General features: G+C 43.0%; 1 protein-coding gene across 1 annotated transcript; it reads right to left on the bottom strand.

The window, feature by feature from the left end:
• Positions 1–696: 696 nt before the first annotated feature.
• LOC123040504 (isoflavone reductase homolog) lies at positions 697–18653 on the bottom strand. The gene is made up of 4 exons (XM_044463330.1): positions 18271–18653; positions 16821–17061; positions 10899–11102; positions 697–948 (listed from the first exon to the last, which is right to left on the bottom strand). The coding sequence occupies exons 1-4, from the start codon at positions 18460–18462 to the stop codon at positions 782–784; spliced, it is 804 nt and encodes a 267-aa protein (XP_044319265.1). The 5' UTR covers positions 18463–18653; the 3' UTR covers positions 697–781.
• Between the last annotated feature and the right edge of the window lie 7979 nt (positions 18654–26632).

The following is a 26632-nucleotide window of genomic DNA, read 5'->3' as shown; positions in this document are numbered from 1 at the left end:
TAAAGAAAAAGAGATCAGCTGAATCCTGCCGGAATCTCGCCAGAATTTGGCGGTCGGACCACTAGAAAAAGCAGATATTGACCTTTAGCAAATTTCTATTTCGCAAGAACTAGTCTATATTCAGATATGACCAGTTTCTTATTACAACATGAAAGACGTAGATAACTTCATGTTGAATATCCTGATTTGCTTGTTTTCTTCATTTTGTAAAATGGATCATGTTTTGTAGCCTAGAAATTCGTATATGACGTGCTTTGGAGTTCAAATTAAAGGGAGAACCAAGCTATGCTTGTATATTTACCTAATAATAATTAATGGGCTAGCTCTAGGAGATATTTATACATATACTATTAGGTAATTAGGATGTTCAAGAGCCAAGGACAATACATAAATTTTGTATGTTTATATTAAAGGGGCCCCAGGTTTTACTTTTGCCCCGGGCCCCCGAATTGTCAGAACCGGCCCTGACCCCACCGCCTCCTTGGTAGCAGCTCCAGGAGGACCTCCGCTTCGTCGTGTCCAGACGAGCATGTTCCACATTGTGGTTGCGCTTGCAGAGGACGGCGCAACCACCGGGGATCTCTTCTTGGACGTTGGCGAATGGATCTCATATTCAAGAACCATTGCAGTTATAGAATATAAAGATTAATTATGAACATGCAAATAATATAATATTTTATTATCGCCTCTAGGGCATATTTCCAAAAAATAGCATATCAATGAAACTTCCTTCAAACATAGGTGGTGTGTAGCGTATGCCGGTGTCATTGAGCTAAGGTAGTTATGCATAGCGCTCCATGTACTCTTCCATCCTAGTGTACTGAACCTCTGGGTAGAGTAGAGAACCCTCTTCTTCCCCATCGTCTCCAATGGCAAAGTTTGTCAAGCAACCCTCGTAGAAAATGTGGTGGTAATGCCCTACCCCCACCTGATTTGCAAGGTCCGTACCTGTATGCGGATAGAACATATAGGTGATGTGGCAATTGGAGTGAAAAAAGGTTTTTGCAAGTTTCTTAAAAATGGTCAAATAACTGTTTCTTTGCCTGGTCTTAAATAAATCTGGAATGTGAAAGGCTAAATACTTGCTGAATACATGCAACACAATTTCAAAAAACACTTTCAGGGGACGAAATCGTTTTCCTGCATTTATTCGATTTCGATTATAACTAATGATCATGTACATGAAAAATCACTTAATTTCATGGGCATGGTTTTTATTTTATTTTGAAGAATTTTGATCACTATGTTCTCTATGGATTCAAACATGGTTCATAACCAATCTAAATATCTAACTGAACACATTTTCATCTCACCAGTCTAACTAGTTTCCGTAACTCTAGTATTAAAGGAGAGCTTGCTGGTTTCGCTTCCATCGCTTCCCTCATATCGATTTTTTTGAACCACGCGATAAGCCTCATTATTATTTTTTCTTAACCGCCCCCCTATCTCCTCGTTCATAGGGAAATAAATCCCTTGCGAATTAATAAACAGAAATCGAATAAATCACCGCTAGGAAGAAATCTCGTAGTTATACGTAGACAATGTCAATCACATTGTAACTTTCCTTACTTTTGCCTATGGATTCCCTTCCCACAACATATCTCAATCTCAACCAAAGCAAAATTTCCCTATGTTGAACCACTAGAATAAAGTTGCCCCATTGCAACGCACGGTTATTTAGCCAGTACTATCTAATTGCTTCCAAAGAGAGATAATAAAAAAATGGTAATATTTACTTATTGTGCTGGAGAAAATCACACACTTAACTTTAAATTTGTACTTCCATACGAGAGTCGGGTACAATGGTAGGGAAGCTTACACATCTTCATGGACGATAATAGGGATATATGTATATTATATAATTAATTATTCTTTAACGTTATCTCTAGCTAGTAATAATTTATTGCGTCAATGTTTTTTATTACAAATCATGTGAACATACATAGAAATACTTATTAAGATGTTATATTAATTAGGTGACAAGAGATAATTCCATGACTAGAGGAAGGCCTGCTTCTCACGCTGCACTCTCACGAGTGCAGAACCGGGCAATAGCACCGGTTCCTAAGGCCCTTTAGTGCCGGTTCCATAACCAGCACTAAAGTGTGGGCACTAAAGCCCCCCCCCTTTAGTACCGGTTCAGCACGAACCGGTGCTAAAGGGCAACCACGTGGCATGAGCCAGCTCCGGGGGCCTGGAGCCCTTTAGTACCGATTGGTAAGACCAACCGGTACTATAAGGTTTGGGGTTTTTTTAGTTTTATGATTTCTTTTTCATTTAATTTTGTGTTTTCACTTTAATTCTTTTTCGTTTGCTGGTATTTTACGATACTACACATTGTACACGTTATGCATATATATATATATATATATATATATATATATATATAAATAGAATTTCTAGTAGAACCAATCATGCATATATATATCATCAATGTCTCACAAACCACCATATTAATTAATTCACACATACACACATGCATAGCTATATACAATTTCTCCTACATATGCATGTTGCCTTCGGAGCCAGTGGCATTAGCCTAATTGGTGCCTTCGGAGCACGATGACAATTGGAAGTGGTTTTCATGGGGGCGGTAGCGGGTAATAGTATTCTCCCTTCAGATTTATGACCCGGTTGAGCAAAAATCCCGCTATTTCCTCTTGAAGTGCTTCTACGCGCTCTGTTTCTAGGAGCTTCTCCCGCACCTCTTTGAACTGTTAAGAAGGAGATCAATATGCATGTGTATTAGTTGTGTGACTAGATATCAATAATGGTGTAAAAATTGTGAATAGTGTTCTGACAAGCGTACCCATTCCTGTCTTTGAGATCTGCTCCTTTCGGACGCCATCATGCGAATGTTCTCGCAAACGCAGAATGCACACAGATCAGTCCCCTGCGCCTGCTTCAGGGCCTTTACAAGAATGGAATTTGATCAGATAATAATTAATCAAGCATGATAATTAAAGAGATGGCAGCTAGCTAGCTAGCTAGTACTACTTAATTACTTACCTTGGGTCGAAACCATTTAAGCTTTTTTTTCCATTCGCCTTCCGTGACGCTGATGAACCTTGCCCAAGCCCTGCCCGCCGACAAAGAAAATGAATAAATGGGTTATTAAATAGTTCATATCATGAAATGACGAACTAAATAGGCCAAGATATATAGTTAATAATGATTGAAATTACCTGTTGACTATCCCAAACAAGATGTTATAGTCAGTATTTGCTTTGAGTAGTGAGTCCAATATTTCAACTGTTCCGGCGTCAACTTTAATGATACACAAGATCCAGTGAAATCTGCATGCACACACGTTTGCATGTCTTAATTAAGCGGGCATATGTAAGCAAAAACATGTAGCTAGCTAGTAGGCAAAATAGAGAATTTGTAGTACAAGACAGTGTGACTCACTGGAAGTTGTAAGGAAGTAGTATATCTTCATTGTATTTGAGGCGCTTCAAGAACTCTAGCATGTTGTCCTCTACGGCCTTTTCATGATGTGGATTTATTAGCCATGTGTATTCATTAACGGTGTTTGGGTCAATGAACCCAATGCCAAAGCGTCCACCTTTTCTCATTTCATACATCTTCATCCTGCATAATACCACAGAAAAGAATATATATAGTGAGGATAATTACAGGTAATGATTGATCAAAAGGATCACTACAGCTAGCTTGAGACTTAAATTACAGAAAGAAATCACTTACAGACAATAGCAACTGACGATAGATTTGTCGAGTGCGTCTTAATTGTATAACTGAAACAGTTCAGAATACTCAACGGACAGAGCTTTCTCATGGAAGTAATGCTCCTTCTTGACATTCACCATGAGGGACAATCGATCAGAAATCTTGGTAATGTTCATGTACCATTGATGCAATTCATACATTCTCGTTGGGAGATTCTTGACCTTGTCTGGCTCGACCAAAGGTTGGCCCCGAACATATTTCCGTTTTATTTCATCCTTTGTAAGCACAGGCATGGGCTCGATCTCGAGGAGTTGTCCAACAATGAATACTATATTTCTTTTGGATTAGTTCAACAGTGAATACTAAATTTTCAATACTTGGCAGTGAAGAAACTGCCAGGGATTGGAGAACCTGCCGTCCTCTAACGCAACCATGTAGCAATGGACGTGCTCGTCCTCCTCCCTGACACGGCGACGTACCACCTCCAGCTGGGCCGGCTCCCTCCGCGCCGAAACTGGCCCACGCGAACGCCACCAAACGAGATCAAGGTCGACGACGGGACCCGGGGCCGGGTTCCTCATCAAGCGGCGCGCCCCTCCAGGCAGCACCTCCCATGCCAGCCCGGCGGAGCCCAGTCCCGGAAATGGGTCAGCCGGACGTCGTCGCGGACGTGTCGACGGCGAGGATGCGGGTCGGGCATCGTCGAGAACAAATACTAGCTATATGCCCGCAAAAAGTAACATTTTTTTAATGATTGGATTTTGATAACTAAATTTTTTAACATTTCTATATAACTAACATTTCTATAACATTTCTAACAATGCTATATATAACTAACATTTCTATAACATTTCTAATATTTCTATAACTAAAAAACAGAAAAAAATTATAACATTTCTATATATATAACTAACATTTTTATAACTATTTCTATAACTAAAAAACAGAAAAATTTCTAACAATTCTAACTTTTTTATAACTATTTCTATAACTAAAAAACAGAAAAATTTGTAACAATTCTAACATTTCTAACTATTCTAACAATTCTAACATTTCTAATTATTCTAACAATTCTAACATTTCTAACTATTTCTGAAAAACAGAAAAATTTCTAACAATTTCTAAAAAACAGAAAAATTTCTAACTATTTGTATAACTAAAAAACAAAAAATGTATGTGTGTGTGTGCGCGCGCTCACCGGCGAGGCGAGGGACGACGGGGGGCGGCGACGGGGGCCGGGCGCGCGGCGACGGGGACGACGACGGGCGCGGCGACGACGGGGACAGGGACGGGGCAGCGGCGACGGGGACGGGGACGGACGGGCCGGGGCGGCGACGACGACGGGGACGTACAGGGCGGCACCGACGACGGGGATGGGGACGACGCGGGACGGGCCGGGACGGGGCGGCGGTGACGACGGGGACGACAGGGACGGGGCGGCGACGGGGGCGGCGACGAGGGATGGAGACGTACGGGGGCGGCGGGCGATGGTGCAGAGGAGAAGAAGCCAGATGAGAAACTGAAATTTTCGTAAGTGTTGTTTATATAGGAGGGGCCTTTAGTACCGGTTTGTGCCACCAACCGGTACTAAAGGCCAGTTTTGGCCAGCCCAAGCGGCGGGAAGCGACCCCCTTTAGTACCGGGTGGTGGCACAAACCGGTACTAAAGGGGGGCCTTTAGTACCGGTTTGTGCCACCACCCGGTACTAAAGGGGGTGTGCTGGCGCAGGTGCGGTGCAGCAAGTTTAGTCCCACCTCGCTAGCTGAGGGGCGACCGCACTGGTTTATAAACCCCCGTGCGGTCGCTCTCTCAAGCTCCTCTCCAAAGCAGGCCTACTGGGCCTACGTGTTCTTTGCTGCCCTGTGGGCCCACTTGGCCTTTGCGGGCCTGCATCCTGGCCCAACAACAGGTTGGGTTTCTAGTCGTATGCAGGCCGCTCTGGCCTAGTAGGCGGGCTTTTTTCTATTATTTTTTTGCTTTATTTTTGTGTTGTTTTTTGTGTATTTAGAGTTTGTTTGTGAATATTTTTGCTTTAGGTACAAAAAATTACAAACTTTTTGTTAGTGCCCGTAGTTTTCAAATTTGAATAGTTTAAATTTTGAATTATTTGAAATTAGTGTGAATCACTAGTTTGTGAATAACTTAACTTTAAAAATCAGTAAAGGCATGAAAGAATTTGTTTGCACATAAAATTTCTTCGCGTTTCAAATGCCAAAACACATAACTACCCTAACTATTACAGAGATTCCCCTCTGGGTGTGAAACACAGAAGAAAGTGATGATAGTGAAGCCGATCACATCCCAGATCTTTGGGTGTGAAACTTTTTCTTCGCGTGTGTCCCTTTGCGCCGTAACCATGGAAAATCTTCATCATTTAACGGGATGCTCGGGTCAATATTCACTGTGAATGGAGCAATTTCATCAAACTTTTCATAATCTTCTGACTTTTCTGTCTTGCCATCCACTCCCACGATGTTTCTCTTCCCAGAAAGAACTATGTGCCGCTTTGGCTCATCGTACGATGCATTCACTTCCTTATCTTTTCTTTTTCTTGGCTTGGTAGACATGTCCTTCACATAGAAAACCTGTGCCACATCATTGGCTAGGACGAATGGTTCGTCCGCATACGCAAGATTGTTGAGATCCACTGTTGTCATTCCGTACTGCGGGTCTTCCGTTACCCCGCCTCGTGTCATATTGACCCATTTGCACCGAAACAAAGGGACCTTTAAACCACGTCGATAGTCAAGTTCCCATATGTCCTGTATATAACCATAATATGTTTCCTTTCCCGTCTTGGTTTCTGCATCAAAGCGGACACCACTGTTTTGGTTGGTGCTCTTCTTATCTTGGGCGATCGTGTAAAATGTATTACCATTTATCTCGTATCCTTTGAAAGTCATTATATTCGAAGATGGTAACTGGGACAGCAAGTACAGGTCATCTTCAATAGAGGTGTCATGCATGGTACGTGTCTGCAACCAGCTGGCGTAACTCCTGGTTTGTTCACGTGTAATCCAGTCATCAGACCGCTCCGGGTGTTTGGAGCGTAGAAAATTCTTGTGTTCATCCATATACGGAGCTACCAAGGCGGAATTCTGTAGAACTGTGTAGTGTGCTTCAGTGAGAGAATGTCCGTCCATACATATTATTTGTTCCCCTCCTAGCATGCCTTTTCCATCCAGTCTGCCCTTATGCCGCGATTCAGGAACACCAATCGGCTTAAGGTCAGGAATAAAGTCAATACAAAACTCAATGACCTGCTCATTTTGATGGCCCTTGGAGATGCTTCCTTCTGGCCTAGCACGGTTATGAACATATTTCTTTAAGACTCCCATGAACCTCTCAAAGGGGAACATATTGTGTAGAAATACAGGACCCAAAACGTTAATCTCTTCGCATAGGTGAACTAGGACGTGCGTCATGATGTTGAAGAAGGATGGTGGGAACACCAACTCGAAACTGACAAGACATTGCACCAAATCATTCTGTAACCTTGGTATGATTTCTGGATCGATTACCTTCTGAAAGATTGCATTGAGAAATGCACATAGCTTCACAATGGCTAATCGAACATTTTCCGGTAGAAGCCCCCTCAATGCAACCGGAAGCAGTTGCGTCATAATCACGTGGCAGTCATGAGACTTTAGGTTCTGGAACTTTTTCTCTGCCATGTTTATTATTCCCTTTATATTCGATGAGAAGCCAGACGGTACCTTAATACTGAGCAGGCATTCAAAGAAGATTTCCTTCTCTTCTTTGGTAAGAGCGTAGCTTGCATGACCCTGATGTATGCCGTCTTCTCCGTGCATACATTGCTGGTCCTCCCGTGCCTCAGGTGTATCTTTTGTCTTCCCATACACGCCCAAGAAGCCAAGCAGGGTCACGCAAAGATTCTTCGTCACGTGCATCACGTCGATTGCGGAGCGGACCTCTAGGTCTTTCCAATATGGCAGGTCCCAAAATATAGATTTCTTCTTCCACATGGGTTCACGTCCGTCAGCGTCCTTCAGAACAGGTTGTCCGCCAGGACCCTTTCCAAATATCACCTTCAAATCCTTGACCATATCATGTACATCATCACCAGTAAGGTGGCGAGGCTTCGTCCGGTGATCCGCGTCACCTTTGAAATGCTTGCCTTTCTTTCTTACGGAATGCCTGCTCGGAAGAAATCGACGATGTCCCAGGTACACATTCTTCTTACAACTATTCAAATATATACTGTCGATATCATCCAAATAGTGCGTGCATCCGCGGTATCCCTTGTTTGTCTGTCCTGAAAGGTTACTGAGAGCAGGCCAATCATTGATGGTCACGAACAGCAATGCCTTTAGGTAAAATTCTTCCCCCATGTGCTCATCCCACGCACGTACACCTGTTCCATTCCACAGTTGTAAGAGTTCTTCAACTAATGGCCTTAGGTACACATCAATGTCGTTGCCGGGTTGCTTAGGGCCTTGGATGAGCACTGGCATCATAATGAACTTCCGCTTCATGCACAACCAAGGAGGAAGGTTATACAAACATAGAGTCACATGTCAGGTGCTATGGTTGCTGCTCTGCTCCCCAAAAGGATTAATTCCATCTGCGCTTAGACCAAAACCATACGCTCCTTGCGTCATCTGCAAACTCCTTCCCGTACTTTCTTTCGATTTTTCTCCACTGCGACCCGTCAGTGGGTACTCTCAACTTTCCGTCTTTCTTACGGTCTTCTCTGTGCCATTGCATTGCCTTGGCATGCTCTTTGTTTTGGAACAAACGTTTCAACCGTGGTATTATAGGAGAATACCACATCACCTTGGCAGGAATCTTCTTCCTGGGGCGCTCGCCCTCGACATCACCAGGGTCATCGCGGCTGATCTTATAGCGCAATGCACCACATACCGGGAAAGCGTTCAAATCCTCGTACTCACCGCGGTAGAGGATGCAATCATTAAGGCATGCATGTATCTTCTGCACCTCTAACCCTAGAGGGCAGACAGCCTTCTTTGCTTCATACGTACTCTCGGGCAATTCGTTGTTCTTTGGAAGCATATCCTTTATCATTACTAGCAACTTTCCAAATCCCTTGTCAGATACACCATTCTCTGCCTTCCATTGCAGCAATTCCAGTGTGGTGCCCAGCTTTTTCTTGTCACCTATGCAATTCGGGTACAACAATTTTTTGTGATCCTCTAACATGCGCTGCAACTTCTTCTTCTCCAAATCACTTGCGCAGTTTCTCTTTGCATCGGCAATGGCCCGACCTAGATCATCAACGGGCTCATCTGATGCTTCTTCTTCAGCTTCTTCCCGCATTGCCGGCTCAGCTTCTTCCCGCATTACCGGCTCAGCTTCTTCCCCCATTGTTGTATCATCGTATTCAGGGAACCCATGGCCAGGATAGTTGTCGTCGTCCTCTTCTTCTTCATTGTCTTTCATCATAACCCCTCTTTCTCCGTGCTTGGTCCAAACATTATAGTGGGGCATGAAACCGGACTCAAATAGGTGGACGTGAATGGTTCTTGACGTAGAGTAATTGCGACCATTCTTACAGCCAGCACATGGACAAGGCATAAAACCATCCGCCCGCTTGTTTGCCTCAGCCGCAAGCATAAAAGTATGCACGCCCTCAACTAACTGGGGAGAGCATCGGTCATCGTACATCCATTGCCGGCTCATCTTCATTACACAACACCGAATAGACCAAATTAATACAACTTCATACATAAAGTTCATACAACACTTAAATGCAACAAACAAATAACTCTCTAGCTAAAGCATTTAAATGCAACAACAAATGCGATCAAGATCGCAACTAAGGTAACAATTGATCCAACAACATAATGATACCAAGCCTCACTATCGATGGCATATTTTCTAATCTTTCTAATCTTCAAGCGCATTTTCTCCATATTGATCTTGTGATCGTCGACGACATTGGCAACATGCAACTCCAATTCCATCTTCTCCCCCTCAATTCTTTTCAATTTTTCTTTCAAGTACGCGTTTTCTCTTTCAACTAAATTTAACCTCTCGACAATAGGGTCGGTTGGAATTTCCGGTTCACATATCTCCTAGATAAAAATATCTATGTCAACTTGATGGGCATAATTTGTCATAAACACGAAATGCAACAAATAGTTTTAAAAGAGAATATACCACATCTGAATCATAACAAGGACGAGGGCCGACGGGGACGGATATCAAAACCATGGCACTATGTATAACAAACAACGTACGGGTAAGATAATTATACGAGTAACTATATATCCAAATCACACAAACATCAATTTTTTATATAAAATTTCATGAACAAGAGGCTCACCACAAGGTGGTGCCGGCGACGGGACGGTGCAGGCGATCGACGGTGGGACGGAGATTTAGAAGGCACTAAGTAAAACACACCTATATATGCAAACTAAGTGTTATTTTGACCTCAAATTGCATATAAATCAAATACTACCACATATAATTCCTCCCAAATTACTAAAACCCACAATTAGTCACTATATAAACCAATGCAAGAGCTAATCTAGCAATGAGAGATGAAAGGACAAAGTTGCTAACCTTGGTGATCATTTGAATGGATGGGGGCCTGCAAATCTTGACAAATTTGGGGCAAATTTTGTGATGAACTCGAGAGGAAGAAGGGAAGAACAGAGGAGAGGGAGAGGGGAAAGGGGGAAGAACAGAGTGCGGGTGGACGAAGGGTTTATATAAGACGACCTTTAGTATTGGTTCGTGCCACGAACCGGTACTAAAGGTGCTGGAAGGGCCCCACTCTGACAACATCCTGCCACCACTTTCTTTAGTACCGGTTCGTGGCACGAACCGGTACTAAAGAGCTCCTCCCGCCTAGCCGTTGGAACCGGCACTAATGGACACATTAGTGCCGGTTCTGTTACAAACCAGGACTAATGTGTCTCACATTTGACCCTTTTTCTACTAGTATCTGTCTCTCAAGCTTTCAGGAGAAGTCTAACATAATTATGTTGTATATGTCATATGATAACTCTCCACAAGGACAAATATCGTCCTACAGAACTTTGTATTAAAAAAATATTTGACACAATTAATTCCATTGTCCTAGTAAGAAAATGACATGAAAAAGGGTATTAATTTCCTAGAAATTTGATGTGCCCTTCCACCATATATTGGTACTACTAAGTTGAGAAAAAAACTGAGATATATTATACTTTACACTCAAGCAATAAATGTTTTTCTCTTACCTTCCATTGAAGCCAAGAATTCAGCACTGGGAATGGGAATTTTCTCAAGAGCCTTTCCTGAAAGCTTTTCCCATTTAGCAATCAACTCATTTTGACTAAGGATGTTCTCCAGCGGTCTTAGGTATACTGTCTTGTTTAAGGCCCGTGGATCATCAATGGTCTTGATTGTATACATTGCAATGTCATCTTCATCCATAAATATTGCTGCATAGTACGATATAACTTTAAATAGTCAAGTGGAAATTTCAAGGGAGCGGCATAAACCCAGGAGTAATCATACAACACTAGTAGAAAAACACCAATTAGTCCCGGTTCGTAAGGGCCTTTAGTCCCGGTTCATGAACCGGGACTAATGGGTCGTTACAAATACCTCCACCCATTAGTCCCGGTTCAAACACGAACCGGGACAGATGTGCCTCCACGTGGCCGGTCCGCCGAGCCCAGTCAGGGGGGCCTTTGGTCCCGGTTGGTGCCACCAACTAGGACCAAAAGTCCATATATTTTTTTACAAAAGTGACTGCTTTCGGGGTTATTTTTAGGTTGTTATTAGCTAGCTAATAGAGAGAAGTGTCCTCACTTATATCTTCGTCCTTGGTTTATCAACGCTGCTGCTATGTTCATTTCACCCGCTGATATAACATGCTCGCATCATACATCATCATGTATAATAACAAGTCCTATGCATCATCATACAACTTCTACTCGTTATTAATAATAAGTCATACGATCATCATCCTCATAGTCATCGAACCCAACCCTACATAATTGTTCTTAGCACATGATTATCAGTATCAGGTAGGACCTAAACACCCTTAAGGTAAAATAGCATAAAACAATATAGACCCTGACTCTCCATTATGAAGAATGGCGATCATCCTGTCTCCAATTCTTGCCCTTCGCTGCTTGTTGCTTCCAAGAAGCTCCTTGCGACTGTCCATACATTTTTTCCATTCTTTGATTGTTATGTCTCCACTTCTTTTAGATACCCGGTATGGACAGTTGAGATTCGTAGGACGACCTGGTTGTATGTTCAAAACATGAAGGCTACCATGCGTATACATCAGATGAGGCACACAATCATTCGGGATTATCTATTGAAAAACATAGTAATAACTTCGTAGTTAGCAATGATGTACTATAGTTTTAGAAGCGTGCAAAAAGATGCACGGATGTTGTAATATAGTAAAAAATAATCTTACCAGGGTATCTCCATGGTAGTTACCATAGTTCAACACGTGCACTAGTGGCACGTATTGACCATAACGTTGAGGAGTTTGATTGTAGATATTGTAATTCTCAAGATCGGTACAAAATGCGACCAGATGATTTTTCTCCTGATAAGTTAATTCGGAGCCTTCGGTGTAGTAGGTTCTGTCTACCATCTTCCGCACATTCTTTGAAGAATGAAAATAAGCTGTCAATGGAGATAAGTTGTCAACTATTTTGAAATAAACAATATAAATTACTTAATAACTATGTTAAGCTCACATGGGGGAAGAATTGGAGGTGTATCCACAAGGACCCAAATCGAAGGTCTCTCTTGCTCGATTATAGGATCACCAAGATCCATGGTGACAAGCATACCTTCATCAAGACCATACATCTTGCAAAGTGCTTCCCAATTTTTGCAACCAAAATGGGTTACACTCTGAGCATTGTACAACTTTACTTGAAAATCCACACCATGATTGGTACTTAGGATAATTTTTTTGGTTTTGAAACTTTCATGCTCTTCAAAACCCATCCTCTCCAAGACATAGCGTCTTGCAAAGCATGGGATAAGCTAGTCGAATTGGAAAAGATGAAAAATATTGTCATGATTAATTACGAAAAAAACTATTGTCGTCGGTTGCGTACCGTATGAACATCGAAGGTCTCCTCGAGCTTAATGCTGAAGCGACGATCTTCGTCCAGCTCAATGAACCTGTCGCAGATACCTCGGTCGTCGTGGCACCAGTCGCACTCCCCCGGGCAGTTTTCGTCGTCCGAGTACGACATTTCTGGCCTATGTTCATAATTCAAATATTAAACTAGATTATTAATCACGGGTTGACTATCAGTGATGTACGTAGCTCCTCCTTTCATTCCCGAGTGCATTATTACACCAAATTGTCTAGCACACGGGAATGAAGGAGAACTTATCCAATATGAGCATTCAATAAGCAAAACCAAATCATAAAATAAGCAAAACCAAATCATAAAATAAAGTAGTATTCAAATTAGCATGCATTTAATAATTATAAGCAAAAGTACATCATCTCTTGGTCTCCGTACATCGTCGAATATTATCACTAATATAGCATCACTAATACAACTAGAACCGTAGCGCCCGACGGGTATCGACGCGGGCGGTGGACACCCAAAGATAAGGAACCATCACAGGATCATAGCTCCAGTGAGATCCTTGAAGAACCTGCCAGGTATTGTCGAACCTGCCCTCCAATGCAACCATGTAGCGACGGACGTGCTCGTCCTCCTCGCTGACACGGTGACGTACCACCTCCGCGGTGTCCGGAAGCCTCGGCACCGTCACTGGCCCACGCGACCGCCACCAAACAAGGATCGGGTCAACAACGGGTTGCCTCCTCACCAACCTCCGTCCCCCGGAAGGTAGCACCTCCCAATATCAGCCCAGCGGAGCCCAGTCCCGAACATGGCCCTGATCAAGCAAGCCTCCACCACCGAGTCGACGATGACGAGGATGCGGGATAGGCATCGCTGACGTCGATGCGGGAACTACTTCTATATATAGTTAAATAAAGTAGTTTTATTAATTAAATCAACTAGCTAGTTCAACTACTAAACACTTCCTATAAATAAATAAAGTAGTACTTACTAAAAACAAACTACTTCTATATATAGTAAAATAAAGTAGTTTATAAATCAACTAGCTAGTTCAACTATATATGAAGCACTTACTATAAATAAAATAAAGTAGTACTTACTAAAAATAAACTAGTATTTTTCTAACTAATTATATTAAGCACTTTCTCTTCTTATTTTTTTCCTTTTTCTAAATACTATGAACAAAAAAATCATTAAAATTCTATAAACAAAATTACAACAGAAAAAAATCATAAAGATTCTATGAACAGAAAAAAATCATAAAAATTTGACATATTCAATCTTTGCATATATATGGACATACAAACATGCATATTCAACAATAATATCACCCAAAAAATCTATTAACAGAAAAAAATCTAACACAATATGAACAAATTAATTGCACAATATGAAAAAAAAATCTATGAACTACACATCTAAATTACTACACATCCAACAAAAAAATCTATGAACTACAAAAAAATAAAAAAAATCTAACAAAATCTAACAAATATCATAAAAAATCTAACAAAATCTAAAAAAAAAAATCTACTAACAGAAAAAAAATCTAACATAATATGAACAAATTAATTACACAATCTAAATTACACAATACGAACTACATATCTAAATTACACCACATCTAATCTAACAAATAAATCTAACATAATATGAACAAAAAAATCTACTAACAGAAAAAATATGAACTACATATCTAAACTACTACAAATCTACTAACAAAAAAATCTACTAACAAAAAAAAATCTAAATTAGTTACACAATCTACTAACAAAAATATAAACCACATCTAATCTAAAAAAATCTACTAACAAAAAAATCTACTAACAGAAAAAATATGAACTACATATCTAAATTACTACAAATCTACTAACAAAAAAATCTACTAACAAAAAAATCTAAATTAATTACACAATCTACTAACAAAAATATGAACCACATCTAATCTTAAAAAATCTACTAACAAAAAAATCTACTAACAGAAAAAAAAATCTAACATAATATGAACAAATTAATTACACAATCTAAATTACACAATATGAACTACATATCTAAATTACTACAAATCTAATCTAACAAATAAATCTATGAACTATACAAAAAAAATCTAACAAAAATAAAATAAAGTTGCTCACGGCCGGCGACGGCGACGGCGAGGTGCAGCAGGGCGGGCGGCGACGGCGTCGGGGCGTCGGGGCGGGGCGGCGACGGCGTCGGGGCGGCAGGGCGGGCGGCAACGGCAGCGAGGCGGGGCGGCAGGGGACGGCGTCGGGACGGCTCGGCGACGGCGTCGAGGCGGGGCGGCGACGGCGTCGGGGCAGGGCGGGGCGGCGACGACGAGGTGGCGGCAGGGGACGGCGTCGGGGCGTTGGGAGAGATCAAAGTTGGGGCGGGGCGGCAGTGCTACTTATATAGCAAAGGCTTTGGTCCCGGTTCGTGCCGCCAACCGGGACCAATGCCCCTCTTTTGTCCCGGTTTGAGCCACCAACCGGGACCAAAGGCCTCTTTTCGGCAGCCCAAAGGGCGGGAATCGAAGACCTTTGGTCCCAGTTGGTGGCTCCAACCGGGACAAAAGGGGCGCATTGGTACCGGTTGATGGCGCCACCAACCGGTTCCAATGGACCCGTCTAATTTTTTATTTTCTGCAGCTGTTTTTTAGTTGATTCTTTCTACAGCTGTTTTTTCAGTCCCACCTCGCCAAGCGAGAGGCACTCGCAGCTGTTTATAAGCCCTGAGTGCAGAGACGATGAATAAGAGGCTCAATGCTCACCTGCACGTTGGTTAGCTTCAAGCCTTGAGGAATAGGGTAGACTGCACAGAGCTATGTGCAGTGTAGTTGACACTATTCCGAAAGGCTTGAAGCAAATTAACGAGCATTGCGCCTCTTTTTTATTTTTAATGACTTATTTTTAATAGTTGTGATTAACTTAACTAAAAAATGAGCATAGATGCTTATTTTTAATGACTTATTACAACTCAGAAATAAAAAGAAATAAAATAAATATAGTAGAAAAGAAAAAAAACTATATAAAAATCTACTCAAAAATAAATAGAAGCAAAAATAGTTGTGATTAACTTTACTAAAAAAGTGAGCATAGATGCTTATTTTTAATGACTTATTATAATTCAGAAATAAATAGAAGAAAAAATAGTTGTGATTAACTTAACTAAAAAATGAGCATAGATGCTTATTTTTAATGACTTATTACAACTCAGAAATAAAAAGAAAAAAATAAATATAGCAGAAAAAAAACTATATAAAAAACTACTCAGAAATAAATAGAAGCAAAAATAATTGTGATTAACTTTACTAAAAAAATGAGCACATGTGCTTATTTTTAATGACGTATTACAATTCAAAAATAAATAAAAGAAAAAATAGTTGTGATTAACTTAACTAAAAAATGAGCATAGATGCTTATTTTTAATGACTTATTACAACTCAGAAATAAAAAGAAAAAAATAAATATAGCAGAAAAGAAAAAAAACTATATAAAAAACTACTCAGAAATGAGCATAGATTCGCTTATAGAGAAAATTCAACCTAAATTCATAATAAATTTCTACTAACTTCAGAGAAATTCAATATGAATTTAGGTTAAATTTCCTGTATAAGGGCATCTATTTTCATTTTGAGAGGAGCTCAACAAGGCAGAGAGGGAGGGGCTTATAAACCGGTCTGATTCCCCTTCGGTTGGCGAGGTGGGACTAAACTCTGACCGCAGTAAGGACCAACCCTTTAGACCCGGTTGGTGGCATGAACCGGGACTAAAGGGCAGCCTTTGGTCCCGGTTCATGCCACCAACCGGGACCAATGGTGATGGGCCAGGAGCGAGGACCATTGGTCCCAGTTCGTCCCACCAACCGGGACCAAAAGTTCCAGACGAACCGGGACCAATGGCCCACGTGGCTTGGCCGACTCCCGGGGCTCACGAACCGGGTCCAATGCCCCCATTGGTCCCGGTCTGGGTTGAACCGGGACTAATGGACTGGACCGGCCTGGACCATTGGCCCCTTTTCTACTAGTGCAACTAGGATAAGTAAAACCTAGAAGTACATATGTTTGTATATGTTTACCTTTGACATTGCCATCTCCATATACATTAACTTTCTCCTTGGGTGGAAGAAGAGTACGCATTTGGCAGAGGTTAGGAACAAAATAAGCAGCAAAGCAGTTTGCAGAAATATAAGTGTGGCCAATGTTTGCTTCTTCTATCGCCTTTCTTATCTCCATCTTCTCATCAAATGTGACCCTTCCTGGTTCAAGAGCATGCCCCATCCTTGCTGGGTCCATGCCGAACTCAGATGGTAGGAAACGCTGCATGCCAAATTGTATACTTATTGATTATGACTACACTCGAGCTGTTTTCATCAAGTTAAAAACACAAATTAAGAAAAATCACAACATATCATGTTCTTAATTATTCTTATTTTCAGTACGCAAGGTGATTTTTTAACAAGATTTCTGCAAACGAACCAGGTTATCTTAAGGTGTGGCTTGTTGCTTGGGCACCACTGCTAAGAAATAGTTTTTTACTGCGTGTTTGGTTAGCAACATGAATTTCCCATGGAGGCCCATTGGGACAGACCAGCCATATGCTTGCAAGGGTAAACATAAAGGGTTAGTAGTTTGGTTGCTTGCACAAGGGTCATTGGCGGCCCGGTTTTTTCAGTTGAATTCCTTTTCAAAAATCCGTTTGTGGGATGTTTCGACAAATTTAAATAATATATTATATTATGAATATAGATCCATATTTTAAAAAATCAGAAATAAAAAAATATGCGTGAATTTTTTAACATGGTCAATTATTTTTGGAAAACATATCACAACTACAGATAATTATCTATTATAAAATAATATTCGGATAATCTTGAAAATGTTCAACGGAATTTTAAAATGTTCACAATATTTCTCAAAATTTTCAAAAAATATCCATATATGTTACAAATGAACATGATTTTTAATAAAATGTTCTCTGAAATTAAAATCTGTGTGCATAAAAATGTTACTATTGTTTAAAACATCATGAATTTAAGCACAAAAGGATGAAATAAGGAAAAAATATAAAAAACAGCAGAAAAGAAAAACTGGAAAAAAATGACATATAAACCCCCTTTTGTTTTTCTCCCTCTCGAAATGGATATTGTGAGAGTTACCTTTTTTAGCGACAAAAAGTTCATACTACTACTTAGAGCATCTCCAACAGGCGCCGAAAAAGAGCTCCGCGCACTAAAAAATCATTTTTTTGGGCGCCGAACAGCTCCAACAGAAGCTGTAGAGCTAAAAGGTTTTGGGTGCGCACTGAAAAACGCTATCGCGCGCAGCATATTTTGGGCTTCGGATTGGGCGCGCTTTACAATTTGCACTGTGTGCTTTTTGGGCACACGGTTTTGGCGTCTGCTAAAGCAATATTGATCCCGGCGCACTAAAAGTGCTACAGTTGCGCGCTATAACTTTTATTAGGTGCGGAATTTTTGTGCCACTGTTGGAGATGCTCTTATAATTCCCCTGAATGAGTTAGCGTACCTTAGTATTTCCGGCCTCTTTGATGGCATCCACGAGCTTGAGCTGCAGCTGGAGGTTGTGGGTACGGAAGTGAACCCCGGACATGGCCGACACCACCACGTCCACCTGCTTGACGGCGGCGACGAGGCTACGGTGGTCGTTGAGCGACGCCTCGACAAGCCGTGCTCCCTGCACCTTGACCGACAGCAGCATCTAGAGCTTGTCTATGTCGAGGCCGATCTCCGGCCTCAACAGCACGTAGGTCTCGTGGCCCTGGGCCAGGCTGGCTTTCACGATCCTCCTGCCGAGGTAACCCCTCCAACAACAAGAACCTTGCTCTTCTCCATGCCTAACAAAGGAGAAGCTAGCTAGCTACAAATTGCTGCCGGCTGAGTGCGCTACTTCTCGCCGACGCCTGGCTCCACCTGCGGTTGGGACCTTCAGATAAGGAGAACGGTCAGTGAAGTCGTGATCAAGCTTGTTGGTTGGTGTGGTGAGGTTACGTGTACGATCCTAGCTGATATCGCGTATCACTCTGGTAGTGACCCAGCAGCTCTATCATGGGCAAATAGCTCCCGTGCGATGTCGTTGAGGTGAATTGTCTCTCCTGCGACGTCGTTGGCTGTAATGGCTCTCATGCGACATCTGCGTTGGAAAAAATAGCTGCCGTGCGACACTGCTGCCTAATCCAAAGACACATGTTTAAAACTCGAATCAGGTGAGCCCCTACGCAACAAAGCGGGACCCACAACATGGGACCCACTAACTTATCCAACTCAGCATTGGTACGTAACAAAGCGGGACCCACAGCGTGGGACCCACTAACTTATCCAGCTCAGCATTGGTACAAAAGAGGACACCGAGCCGTGCAGCACCCGAGCCCGCCCCCCATCCTCGCCCCGCTCCTCGACCGTTCTTGTTCTTCTTCTCCGGCGACGACGCGCAGCAACGCCGTTCCGGGCCGCGACCTAGCAATGTCGAGCTCTGCTTCAGTCTCCCGCCGCTCATGGTCGCGCTATGGCGTAGTGTCCATGACAAGGTGCCCTGCATGCCCACGCACCGCACCCCTGAAGCGGCTAGTCACAACGACCGACAAGAATGGCAACCTTGGGCGGGAATTCGTGAAATGCGAGAGCAAACCAGAGCAGGGAAAGGTGAGATTTTACTTCTCAATATGCCAATTTTGGTTTTTGTCTCCCAACTTCATATTTTTCATCGGATTTGGGATTTAGGGTTCATCTTGCCCTCATGTTTCCGATTTCAGAAATTAAAGCAATGCACCCATTTTGAGTGGCTAGATGAATACATAGAGCGGATTCAACTGGAGGGTGCATCAGGGGAGCTCGATTTACCGTTGGAGGCGGAGAAGTTTGGATCGGGCCCGTCTGGATCTGGGGCCCATGGATCTGGCAATTTCATTGGTGCTACTGTGGGGGATGCAGGAGGGACGGCAGAGCTGAAGAAGCTGAACAAGCAGATGAAGAAACTCATCGAATTGAAGAAGCAGGGCAATTTGATGGCCAGAATTTTTTATGTTTGTGTAATTGCTCTCGCATTTGTTTATGTGATGATAATTAGTCGTTAGTAAATAGATTGGGCATCATTTGTAATCGTAATGATATGGATGTTTGAATAAAAGTGTTGCGCTGTACGAATTCGGCATGTCTTCTCCACTCTGTTTCGGCCCCGTTTTTTTCAGTTCTGCAGTTCGTCATCAGTTTCAATTTCAGGGGCAGTTTCAGTGGTAGAGGGAGAAAAGAAAAAACGGTTCATCGACAGTTGCCCGAAAAGGCCAGGCCCATATAGAAGGTAGGCAGGGCCGAATAGAACATATCGAGGCCCATTGATAAAAAAGGTGTAGCTAGTGCAAAAAAAGTGCACACGGTCATTGACATCGATATATCTTTTTGGCTTAGGTTATTTCACAAATTTTAAGCTTCTTGTTGTCATCTTTTTTGAGATAACTCATCTGATAATTATTTGAGCTATTTTTATGCACAAGCTATCGCGTCCGATGGTAGGGTCCCGTGTTGTTTCAGCTAAAACAAAAGGTTGGTTCTAGTTAGCAGTCTAACTTGCAGTCTTTGTGAACCAAAAACGTTGCAATTGTTTGGTTCTAGTTTACTTCCTCCGTCCTAGTGAACCTGGTCCTAGCAGTCTAGCCCACACCCTCAGGCTATTCTCGACGATGACTCCGGCCGGGTACTCCCTCTCCGGCACGGTGCGAGGGCGACGGTAGGTAGGGCCGTTGAACTGCATGGTGGCTCGGGGCGCCCGGTGCCTCGAGTGGTGGATTTGGCTCGAAAAGAAGAAGCGGAGGGGAGGCTTGAGAGATGAGTGTGAGAGGGATGAGGAAATGGTGCCCTTTTATAGCCGCCCGCGTTGCAGCCGTAGTCAATGCACATGATGCCTTCGATCGTTTTCTCTTCTCCATGCGTGGTGGCAAAATTAATTGCAGCAGAGCATCCAAAGAGGCACGGGCGGCACAGCCGAGATGCTTCGTTTTGGACTTGCATCGGCGGTGACGGTAAGGCTTCATCCGTGCGTGGCACTGAAAAAGGAGCTGCACAACCGACGCGTCCGTTCCGTGTGCTAAAGTATCTTATATGCGACGTACCTATACGCTGCGCCACTGCCGCTGCTTTACTGCGTCGCTGCGTGCATGCAAATCGCTAGGCTGTGTCGATGGCTTCACGAGCAGAATAGCTAGGCTGCAATGCCGTTGCATGGCATGCATGGTGGCCCATCCCTCTCGCATGCATGCGACGTGGCTGTGCGCACGCATGCCAGGCTTTGCCGGGCCCGATCCGCTCGGCCCAACGGTCACTGAGATGCTCCCCCGCTCAACCTTATCTGTTCGTCAGAGAAAAAAACGGTGGCCAATCAGATTGGAGAATCAGGGCTCCCACGGATCGCCCCAGCTGCACCCGCGGAATCCTTGCCTCCAAGACTGGAGCACACCCGAACGGGTCAACTCCTGGTTATTCCAGAAAGAAGCGGGAGAACGGCGCAGTGCAAATTTGCAGGATCGGTGGAGTTGGAAAAATCGATCTCCACAAAAACGAGGAAGCTGGAGTTGAAGAGAACTGCGTTGCTCTGCCACCGCCAAGTGACTCGCTCGACCAAAGCATCACGTACCGATTCGCTCCAGGTCGTCTCTCTTGCCGTGCGCAGTCCCTCCCCCACCAGGCCTATGGCCCAGCCCATCTTTTCCAAACCTTTTGGATTGCTTAGGCTGCTCCTGATGGGCCACAAAGGGGTGATTTTATGGGCTACAGGCTCGCTACCTCGTCCGAGCGAGAAGTCATGACGCCGAACGGATTGCTCAATCCGGGATCGATTGCGAGAAGCTGGAGCTGGATTTATGGCATCGGAGTTGAAGATTTTCTGGCCATGGAGGGCTCCCGAACACGCCCTAAGCTAAGAAAATCTTCTTGGGTGATTTTGAGAAGGTCGAAAAAACACTTGCTTAGAAAAGGGGTCGTTTTCCCTTACTTTGGAGCCTGTTTGGACGGCATTTTCAGTGACTACGAGTTGGACTTCGCAAAAAGGGTTGGATTTATGAACTAAAGTGCATAGTAGTATATAAAACAGTGCAACATCACAGAACAAACAAATGAACTCCAAAAATATTGGAGATATGTTCAAATTTGAATGTCAGTTCAAATTTGAATTTGAATTTCAAGTCAAATCAACATCATAGCACATAAGTTTTACATCAAAGAACATAAGTTTTCACATCAAATAACAACAAACTTAAGTTTTCACATCAAATTACATCACATTTGAATGATTTTGACTCTATTTCTTTTGCTTCTTTCTACCACTCGATTTCTTCTCCTTTTTCCACTGTTTGGTTCCACGACGCACGGTTTGTTGATGCTGATGCTCTTGGTTTTCTTGCCAACTCCACTAGGCCGCCTCAACTTTTGCACCTGACCATGTCCCACTTCTTCAGTTTGCACTTCTGCAGATTGAGTAGATGGCACACATTGTTCAACTTCTTCAGTTTGCAACTCAATACTTGGCAGCACAACCTCCAAACATGGCAACACAGCTGTCAAAGCAGATTCGCATGGCAGCACAATAGTTGCATCATCTGCAACAGTTTCAGATTGCCCTAGCGCCTGTAAAACAGATTCAATATGCATCACATCGTCCAAAACAGAAACAGTTAGCTCATGTTCAGCAGTAACAGTTTCAGTATGCATCACATCATCCAAAACAGAAACAGTTAGCTCATGTTCAGCAGTAACAGTTTCAGTTTGCTCCATATCTTTGTCACCAAACATTATCTGCTCAGTTCTCTTCCTTCTAAAGCCATTGAGTCTTGCTTTTTTCACTGGCCAGCATTGTTCAACAACAAGAGGTGGGGCTTTTTCTGCACGCTTCCTCCTAAAAAATAAAGCATTTCACTTGGTTAGATACTAGAACAAGTAGCAAAATCAAAAACTTGCAAAAATAGTAACATAAACATACTTTGGCCTCTGAGAAGTGTAGGTGCATTTGGATGAACCAACTCTGTGCCCAAGTACCTCACGCAACTTGCACCTATTTTTGTTACCTTTTTGAGCCCTTTTGGGCTTTTCATTCTTTTCCTTATCCTTTTTCCCCTTCTTACTACAACCACCTTTCTCAAACCAAGCTTTGAATCTGCTCTGTTTTGGCCTCCCAGCCTTTCTTCTAGTGACAGTGGGACACAAGGTAAATTCTATTTCCACCTCAGGCCACTGAGATTGGTCAGTCAGTGCAGGAATTGGACTTGCATATGCAGCTTTGAATTTTTGTATTGAATAATACTCATGCAAATATGGGTGCATATTTAACCTGGGTTTAGATGCCAAAAAAAAGTATTGCATGCTCACATGGTTTTCCAGTGAGTTGCCACTCTTGGCAAGTGCACTCATGCAACTCAGTATTTACCACATGCCTCTTGCCACTCTTTGTATCTCTAACTTCAGCACCCCACAAGGAAGATTTCTCAAAGATAGATGTGAAAGATTTCTACTCATGTTGACCACCTGTTGTACCACTGCTGGAAGCTTGTCCCCTTCCAAAATATTAGCAATTTTTCCTCTCAACTCCCACAAACGCATGATCATGATCCTTATTTGGTCCACCATGTCATGCACAGACAAGTCTTTCAAATCCTTCACTTTGTTGTTAAAACTTTCTGCCAAGTTTTTATTGATATGATCATATTTTATGGCAATATTAAAACCTGATCTGTACCACAATAGAGAATGGTGGTTGTTCAACCATGAAGCAAATTCATTATCACTACATGATGCAAATATCTTACCAAGGTGATAGGAATGTGTCTGTCTGGTGTAGGATCTTGCTGCTGGCCACATGCGCCCAAATTCATCTCCTCTGAATTTTTTTATCAGATTCATCCACATATGTCCAAAGCACTCCCTCTACTTAGCATGGGGGAAAACTTCTTTTACTGCATTTCCAACCCTTTACATGCATCTGTGTGGATGGCCAAAGGAGAAACTGGCCCTATGCATCTTTTCAGTTGCATCATGAACCATATCCATGATGCCTCTGTCTCTGATTGCAACATTCCTATTGCAACTGGGAACATCCAGCTGTGTCCATCTAGAGCATTGCATGCAGCCAACTGACCATTCCACTTTCCAGTCAAAAAAGATGAGTCTATGCTCAAATATGGATGACAACTTGCTTTGAATCCATCTATGCAAGGCTTCAAACACATAAAAAAACTTGCTCAAAAAATCCTTGCCATCCTCTGTTACCTCTGTATCTATCTCCACCACACTTCCAGGTGACCTTTTCTCCACCTCTGCTTTAAAACTATACAACATCCTAAATGTATTTGCCCAGTCACCATACAATGATTTCATGGCCCTTTGTTTTGCTTTCCACACTGTGGTATATTGCAGCTGGATGGGGTACAGCTTCTCCAAGTCAACTTTAAGCCTCTTTGCAGTAGTGTTTGGAGTCTTGGCTAAAATAGGAGTGATCTTCTCTATAATCCAAAGTTGTGATGTCATCTTTGAAACTCTTTGTGAAGTGGTCATACATGTATGACGGTGTGGTATTTGATTTACCCTTACTGTACTTCCATCAGGTTGTAGTCTGGCAGATATGTACCATTTGCAAGCATTGCCACCACCATCATAACCTTTGCACCGAGCATAAAATTTCTTTCGATCAGTCCACATAGTCTTGGCATCAAATTCGTTTTTCACTGCATAGGTCCTGAAAGACATCCTAAACTCAACCATGCTTGGCCACAACTTTCCCACCTCAATAACTGGGTTCTCTTTATCATACAAACAAACCAGCTCATTATCATTTGCATCATCCACATCATCTGCAGCCTCTCTCATCAGGTCTTCTTCATCCTCATTTGCATTTTTAGGGCCTGTGTTACCATCAGCAGGCAAAGAACTGTCATCCTTCTCCTTATCTTTGTCATCCACTTCAATGCCAAACATTTCGGCCATATCAATGTCAGATATTGGTGTAATGACCAAATTTGTTTTTTCATTCAACTCTACTACATTCCAGTCAACAACAATCTTCCTAGCACCATGGGTTCCCTCCTTTCCATCTGCATCAATCCCTGTATCTTCAGCTACTACAGTCGATTCAGTCAACAATGCCAACATCTTCTTTTGTGAAACCCACTCATCATCTTCCACCTGTGCAGCCATCTTTGATGGCACATAACCAACTCTGGAATGAGTTTGTAGATCAATTAGCTCTGCATAAAATGTTACTTCTTTGCTTGCCCACCCTTCTTGCTGATCAATTTCAGCAACCATGGTTTCTTCATCTTCAATTCTCACATATTCACCATAATAGTTGTCGAAACGTGGCAGAGATACCTCTTGTTCTGGACCCCAAACAATACTCTCCTCAATTCTCTCCACCAAATTGCCCACGGCCTTCTCCTTCATGCTCTCCAATTCCTGGGGATCAACATCTGCAAGTTCGACATCCAACCTCACGGTGGTATCTCCATCAATGTCTTGGACACTGCCATCACTGAGCTTGGCTTTACAGGGAAAAAATTCCACTATAATTGCGAATGTGGTGGCATAACCGGAACCTCCCTTGTTTTGTCAATGGCAGGCAGCGGCAGTGTAAGCGACGCTCACTACCAAATCGAGTTCGATAACAGCTAAAAGAGAAAAAAGGGCGGCATTACCGATTTGAAGCACTGTCTCCTCGCTCCATCTCATTCAGGCCCAATCGAGATTCTAAAACGCCAAGAAACAGGGGCAGCATAAGGCTACAGGTCTATCCAAAATTCTGGGGAATGGGACTACAGTTTCAAAAATACTCACTCGCAATAGCCGTTGCCGAGAAAGGCGCTCCACCACCGCGGAGAAGAAATAGCCCTGGATCCAATCGAGATTCTAAATCGCCAAGAAACAGAGGGGCAGCATGAGGCCACAGATCCCCCCATAATTCGGGCGAATGGGACTAGGGTTTCGAAAATACTCACTCGCAATAGCTCTGCCGCTGCCGAGAAAGGCGCTCCACCACCGCGGAGAAGAAATCGCTGCCTCTGCCGAAGAAGATGCTTACGGCGGCGCCGCTTGCCCAGTCCAGCACAGTCGAGTCGAGCACAGTCACCGGTCGGGGCGTGGACGGTTGACTCTTGACGATGTGGCCTTAGGTGGACCCCACCAGTCAGAGCACATAACTCCCAAACCTCAGCCCAACTAACAGCCAGCTAGCCGCGTAAACGGTTTGTCTTGCTTGAGCTATTTCTGCGCTGGGAGACGTCGCATGAGAGCCATTACAACCAACTACGTCGCATGAGAGACAATTCAGTTCAACAACGTTGCATGGGAGCTATTCGCCCATCTATCATGGCATCGTTGATTTGATTGATGCGCCATCGTTTACTTAGTGTGCGTACTTTTTTTGTGAACACATGTGATTTATGGCTTAACCAGCCATGCCGCAGTCACCGTCTTTGCTCATGTCTACTAGGTAGAAAGAGAGCGGCGCTACCAAGGCTGGCATCTACTTGTAGCGGTACCATTGCAGTAGAGCCAGGGCCGAAGCTCGATGAGAATTTCTCCAGGGTCAACTCTAATGCAATGAATCGTTCAGGTGGGACAGCAGCCGCCCCCTCTCCAGAAAAATGTTAGGGTTTCTTTGCCTCCCGCCGTCGCCGCCGTCGGTCCGCTACATCTCCTATGGGCTTTGGTCTGTTTCGCTTTTGGACATTTCTTTAAGTTCTGTTAGGGTTTGTATCTTACATAGACAGGCCAGACAACGGCGGCTCTCTGAAGATGAAATAATATTCTCCCCGCCGAGTCCTAATTCTGATGGTGCGTTTAGTATCGTCGGCCGGCGTGTGCATCTCCCACAAATTTGCCTTTGATGGATTTGC

This window comes from Triticum aestivum, chromosome 2B (assembly GCF_018294505.1).
Source record: "Triticum aestivum cultivar Chinese Spring chromosome 2B, IWGSC CS RefSeq v2.1, whole genome shotgun sequence".
NCBI lineage: Eukaryota > Viridiplantae > Streptophyta > Magnoliopsida > Poales > Poaceae > Triticum > Triticum aestivum.
This window is presented reverse-complemented; position numbering and strand designations above follow the sequence as displayed.

What these genes read in the sequence shown, in the direction of transcription:
- LOC123040504 (XM_044463330.1), bottom strand. Translation starts at nt 18,462, where the DNA reads ATGCTGCTGTCGGTCAAGGTGCAGGGAGCACGGCTTGTCGAGGCGTCG. An exon ending in TGGAGATGGCAATGTCAAAG is followed by an intron (nt 11,103 to 16,820) that starts GTAAACATATAC and finishes CGTACTATGCAG; the next exon opens with CAATATTTATGGATGAAGAT. An exon ending in ATTCTTGGCTTCAATGGAAG is followed by an intron (nt 949 to 10,898) that starts GTAAGAGAAAAA and finishes ATCCGCATACAG; the next exon opens with GTACGGACCTTGCAAATCAG.